At 39.8% G+C, this 5,831-nt stretch overlaps 1 protein-coding gene across 1 annotated transcript; it reads left to right on the top strand.

The window, feature by feature from the left end:
• Window positions 1-327: 327 nt before the first annotated feature.
• LOC119296995 lies at window positions 328-5,100 on the top strand. Its single transcript, XM_037574968.1, has 3 exons — window positions 328-494; window positions 751-859; window positions 4,912-5,100. The coding sequence occupies exons 1-3, from the start codon at window positions 328-330 to the stop codon at window positions 5,098-5,100; spliced, it is 465 nt and encodes a 154-aa protein (XP_037430865.1).
• Window positions 5,101-5,831: the final 731 nt, after the last annotated feature.

The following is a 5,831-nucleotide window of genomic DNA, read 5'->3' as shown; positions in this document are numbered from 1 at the left end:
TGTTTAAACAAAGTGATTATTTGTTAAGAAACCCAACAACACGAACCACGCAACAAAGCGCGTCCAACCTTTCTAGTTCAAATGATTTTCAATATAAAAGTACTGATGGTCCTCCATGATGCATGGCCATGTCAGAAGTAGATCAGTAGAATTTTCTCAGGAATGACCCCGTGCGTGCATTCCTCATAACATTTACTTGAACCATCGAAAATAAAGCTTTCTAGCTAATAGCTTGGCCAGAACTCCATCTAGAAACCATCATCTCCTCATCAACAACCTCCTTCTCAACCCGTCATACGTACCTTGTGGAAGTAGTCTCAAGAAAGAATGGCGCTGAATACTAGGAATGCAATCGTTGCCGTTCTCCTCCTCGTCGTGATGGTCTCAACACCAGCGGTAACTGCCCAAGAGGACTGCTGGGACAAATGTTTCAAGGACTGCAAGGCAAAAATGGCAATGGAAGTTTGCAACCAAAAGTGCATTGACTTTTGCAAGTATCAAACTTTTATTTTTTGAAAGGCGCACAAAGCGCCAAGCAATACATTCAGCTCAGTAACATCTTACAGCGTGAATTACATAGCCCTGGAAATTGAAATTAGACAGGAGAGAAACAACAGGGCATATCATGTTTGTATGAGCTGAAGCAAAACAACTAGTGTCAGGTTCTGGTAAACTTCTAAGAACCTGATGAGCCACATTATGAGAAATACCACTGATCTCTCTTGATATGTGATACACCTGTGCTTGGAGATCATTTGTAAAGGAGAAAAATTCAGCTAGAGAAGTTCTGATGGTCCAAGGGGTGGACTCTGCCAATACACTTCTTGCCGCCGCTGCTTTTGCCAAAGAGAGGCAATCAGTAAGAAAAGTAGGCCTAGAGATCTGAAGTCTACAGGCGACTTGAGCTGCAAAAAGCAAAGCAAGAGCTTCCGCTTGAAGTGGCGAGCTGGTGTTCTGGGTAGAAGCTTGAATTTGCACATTCACTTTCGCTTGGTCCTGAGAAAAACTGAGAAACACTCCTACTCATGTAGCTGTTGTGCCATGTGGTAATCCTGGAACCTTTGCACATTTAAAAGCAGCATCAGAATAAATTTTTGCTCCAGATATAAGAAGATCAGATTTGAGAGTGTGCCCTTGAGCAGGAATAACACAACTATTTCCTTGCTGATGAACTTGAGCAATAGCTTGTCCCTGATTAGAAGAAATTGACACAGTCGTATATTGGTCAGACAAAGCTTTTGCAGCAGTGTGAACAAGATGAGGTTGAGAATTGCGTCTGTCAAAAAGCTTATCATTTCTGGCTTTCCATATGCACCACATAAAATTTAGTATGTTAGATATAGATGCATGAGGATGATTCATATTTAGTAAACTAAGAATAATACTGTGCATAGAGAAATGATTTTGAACCAAGCCATCAGATCTAATATACCAAGGGTGGCCAAACCAAGCTGCTCTAGCAAAATCGCAAAGAAAAAAGAGATGCATTTCATTTTCATTCTCACCACACCTGCAACATGATTTAGAAATGTGAATTGAAAAGCGGCCCGCTCGCAAACCTGTAGGAAGAGCTTTTCGAAGAAGTCTCCATGCGAAAGTTTGAACACGGGGTGCAATCAACTTTTGCTTCCAAACCCGAGTGAGAAGATTTTTAACCTGCAAAGATAGTTGAGAGGGAGTATTCCTGGTAATGCTTTGAATATCCTGCAAGCACAATTTATAAGTGGATTTATAAGTGCATTTGCCACTCGGAGTGAGGTCCCAATAGAGAATATCTGGGCAGTCATCCTGAATGATGGAGGTTTGAGTAATAGAAGTAGCCATAGGCTCTTGGAAAAGAGAATGAATAAGATTGTTGTTCCAAGTTTTTTGCCCAGGAATCCATAGATCCTTAACCTGAGCAGGATAAATAAAGCCAGGTGGCTGAATGATGAGATGATTATGAATAGTGGACCAGGAAGAACACCATGGGGAACTCCAGAGGGCAATATTCCCCTGAGTAATTTGGTAGAAAGAGTGAGATTTTAAGTTGGGAAGCATTTTGAGAATGGAAGACCAATAAGCAGATTTTGGAACAGTGGAAGTAGCAGTCCAAATGGAAGAGTTCGGAAAGTATTTGGATTTGAGCACAAGGTACAAATAAGAGTTAGAAGCATCTGCAAGTCTCCAAGCTAAAGGAAGAATAAGGCCTTCATTAATGGCTTGGAGGTTTCTAATACCTAGCCCTCCTTCATTCTTAGTTGTACAAATCTCCTTCCAAGCTCTGAGACAGAGACTTCTGTTTGAATTATTATCCCTGATTCCTGTCCACCAAAAGTTTCTAATAATAGCGGTGAGTTTAGCAATAAACTTTTTTGTGAACAAAATGTTTGACATGTAGTAAACAGGAATGGCTGAAAAGACAGATCTAATGAGTTCCAGTCTAGCTGCATGAGAGAGCATGTTAGCCTTATAAGCAGGAAGCTTAGCCATAAATTTGTCAAGAACAAAGTTATAAGCAACAACTCTATTTTTAGCAGGAAGAATGAGAGGGTGCCCCAAATGAGTAAAGCTGTTATCCATGGAAGGAACAGGAAAAATGTTTTTAATATCAGCAATGACAGTTTGACTAACATGGGCACTAAAAAGAATAGCGGATTTTGACTAGTTAGGAGTTTGACCTGAAATAACACAAAAATGATGAATAATTTGAGCCATAGTGTTAACTTCAGATGTATTAGCTTGTCCACAAACCAGAAGATCATCTGCAAAAAGAAGAGAGTGAACAGGAGGGCAATTTGGTCCAAGAGAAATACCCTGAAGATGGTTAGCAGCCATGGCATCATTCAGAGCAAGAGACAATTCATTTATAGCTAGAACAAAAAGATAAGGAGACAGAGGGCAACCCTGACGAATCACTCTATGACTTTTAAATTTATGAGAAGGCTGGCCATTAATGATGACAGAGAAAGTAGGTGTGGAAATGCAGGCGTAGATCAAGTTTATAAAATGATCATGTAGCCCTTTACGAGCCAGAGCAGAGACAATGAAGTTCCATTCAAGGCGATCAAAAGCTTTAGCCAAGTCAATTTTAAGCATGAAAGCATGATGTTCCCAAGATTTGAGAGCAAAAGAATGGGTGATCTCTTGGGCAATAATAATGTTGTCACTAATTCTACGACCTTCAATAAAAGCTTGCTGAGCAGGGTCGATATAATCAGGCAAATGGGGTTTTAGCCTATTAGCTAAGGATTTAGCAATGATCTTATAAACAATGTTGCAAAGACTAATAGGTCTAAAATCCATGGGAACTTGAGGAGCTAGCTTCTTAGGAATGAGAGCAATATTAGTATCACTAATATGAGGAGGTAATATACCTGATTTGTAGAAGCTGATTACCAAATCAATGACTTCATCGCCAATCCAGTCCCAAGAAGCAAGGTAAAACTCCACATTGAAGCCATCTGGGCCCGGCGATGCATTTAGCTTCATATCCTTCAGAATCTGCAAAATTTCCTGTTTATCTGGAATGGAGTAGGTGAAATCATCTGATTGTATCAGAGGCTGAGTTGCAAGAAAAGGCCTGCCCAAATTGATGTTAGGGGAAGAAAAGATGTATCTGAAATAATTCACAAAAGTGTTAGGAACTTGAGTTGGCTTAAAATGGATAACATCATTTTCATCCTTAATGGAAACAATAGTGTTCCTCTTTCTTCTCTTTAAAACAGCTTGATGGAAAAATCTAGTATTTCTGTCTCCATCCTTAGCCCAAGGCTTCTTTGCCCTTTGTTTGTAAAATTGATTTAGTTTGGAGAGATTCTGCTCATACCTGAGTGTAAGCTCGTTCTCTAGTGCATGGTCTTGTTGGTGTAGAGGCTTTAGTTGAATCTGATTGATTTGTCCCTCAATATCTTTTAACTCCTGCTGGATAGGTTTTTTCTTCCTGCACCATCTCTTTAATGAACCTGCAAGAGAAGAGGTCCTGGCAGAAAAAGAGGCTACCCCGGTACTATTCCAGGCTGCCTTAGCATGATCATGGAAATCTTTTTCTAGCAGCCACCAATTTTCAAATTTGAAAGATTGCTTAGGTTTACAAAACTGACCCTCTGTGGAAATCAGAATAGGCGCATGATCGCTTAAAATGATAGGTAAATTTAGCACTTTCGTATTAGGGTAAATAGTACACCAATCCGGATTGACTAAACAACGATCCAACCGTTCATAGATAGGATTAACCGTGTGCTGCCTATTGCGCCAAGTGTAAGCCGGCCCACTATAACCAATGTCAAAGAACCCACAATTTTTTATCAAAGCACGAAAAGCAGACATACGATAAAAATTAACATTAGCATTGCACTTATCAATATCATACAGGATATCATTCAAGTCACCCATACATAACATAGGCTTGCCTAAGTTATCATACACAAAATTAGCAACCTGGTCCCAAATAGCCTTAGTTTGACGGTGGTATGGGTCACCATAGATGCAAACTAAACCAAACTCAATACCCGAGGCCCTATGAATAACATTAGCTAAAACAGCATGAAAGGAAGCACTATATATAGAAACCTGCAGCTCGTCGTTCCACATCAGCCATAAGCCTCCCGACGATCCTCTTGAAGGAACACCAATACTATCAAAGATGTCAAAACGATTCAAAAGATCACGGGAAGTAACCTTGGAGGATTTAATTTCTGAAATGAAAACTATCTGAGCTTTTGTGGAGTGGATAAGATTTGCCAAGAACAACATACAATCATTGCCAAGGCCCCGGCCCATGCCTCGGCAATTCCAAGCAATAGCTTTCGTGGCATAAAAGCTTGGCTTAACTGCCCAGACCAGATCCAAACTAATAACTATGAAAACCAAGTGACAGAGAGAAGATGGAGCAAGGCAGCTAAGATTGAGTAGCAAGAGACACAGAAATAGGAACCAGCAACAGCAAATCCCGAATTCCTCTATCTCCAAACTGGAGCCGGAGAATATGTTAAGATGGCTGGCGATAAACTCAAGGAGACCAAAACTGCCTCTCCAGAACAGGCCACTAAACTCAAGAATGAAGCTACCACCTACTTAGAACGTGCCAAAGTCCTCAGTGATAAAGCCGTGACCCCGTGAGTGTGAGTGCGCACTCTTTTGTCTATCGGTGTCGCTGCTGTTATGGTGTCTATGGATGTTTTATTTATTTATTAAATTGTCGCGGTTGCATCCCATATTTTTTGGTTCCTTTCATTTTTGTCTCTTTGTTAACAGACCGTCTTTTGTATTATGACGACATGCTTGTTCCAGTGACTCCCTTTCTCTGTTTTGATTGTCGAGTTTACTGATGTATAATGATTTTCTAGTGATTTAATTGGCTATATAATAATAAAGTTTCTTGTTATGAAAATGATCCCTTTTAATGCATACCGCGCATATTCTCCTATTTTATCGGCATGCAAGAAGGATTAGAATCTTTAGGATGTGTGAAAACAATCCGTCTACATTCAAGAACAATTTAGGCACACATATTCTAGAGAAGTATCCATGTAAGTCATTGCACATTTTTTTAGAAAATGTTCATATATATCTAAAAAACTATCACCCTGTCATTCACATGTTTTCTTAAAAACAACATGTAAGTTGTCTGTGCAGTGTAAAAGAAGAAATGGAAAACACCAGGAAACCACATTAATTAAACAATTTGTCCTAGGAAATAATCGCAGGCGAAAACATGGTGGCTGAGAAAAAACAAGGCATCTATAATCCCCACAGCCACTGAGGCAATCACGCTTAGTCTTATTATTATTTTCAAGACCTATGTCTGGATAAACAGAATATTTCTGGTCCGGTTGGGGAAAAAACAACTG

This window comes from Triticum dicoccoides, chromosome 5A (assembly GCF_002162155.2).
Source record: "Triticum dicoccoides isolate Atlit2015 ecotype Zavitan chromosome 5A, WEW_v2.0, whole genome shotgun sequence".
Lineage (NCBI taxonomy): Eukaryota > Viridiplantae > Streptophyta > Magnoliopsida > Poales > Poaceae > Triticum > Triticum dicoccoides.
Note: the sequence above shows the minus strand (reverse complement) of the source record. Positions and strands in the feature narration are given on the sequence as shown.

Excerpts from the sequence above, each read along its gene's own strand:
- LOC119296995 (XM_037574968.1), top strand. The coding sequence starts at position 328 with ATGGCGCTGAATACTAGGAATGCAATCGTTGCCGTTCTCCTCCTCGTC. Across the intron at positions 495-750 it reads AAGTGCATTGACTTTTGCAA|ATCATTTGTAAAGGAGAAAA; the intron begins GTATCAAACTTT and ends CTGTGCTTGGAG. Across the intron at positions 860-4,911 it reads TTGCCAAAGAGAGGCAATCA|GAACCAGCAACAGCAAATCC; the intron begins GTAAGAAAAGTA and ends ACACAGAAATAG.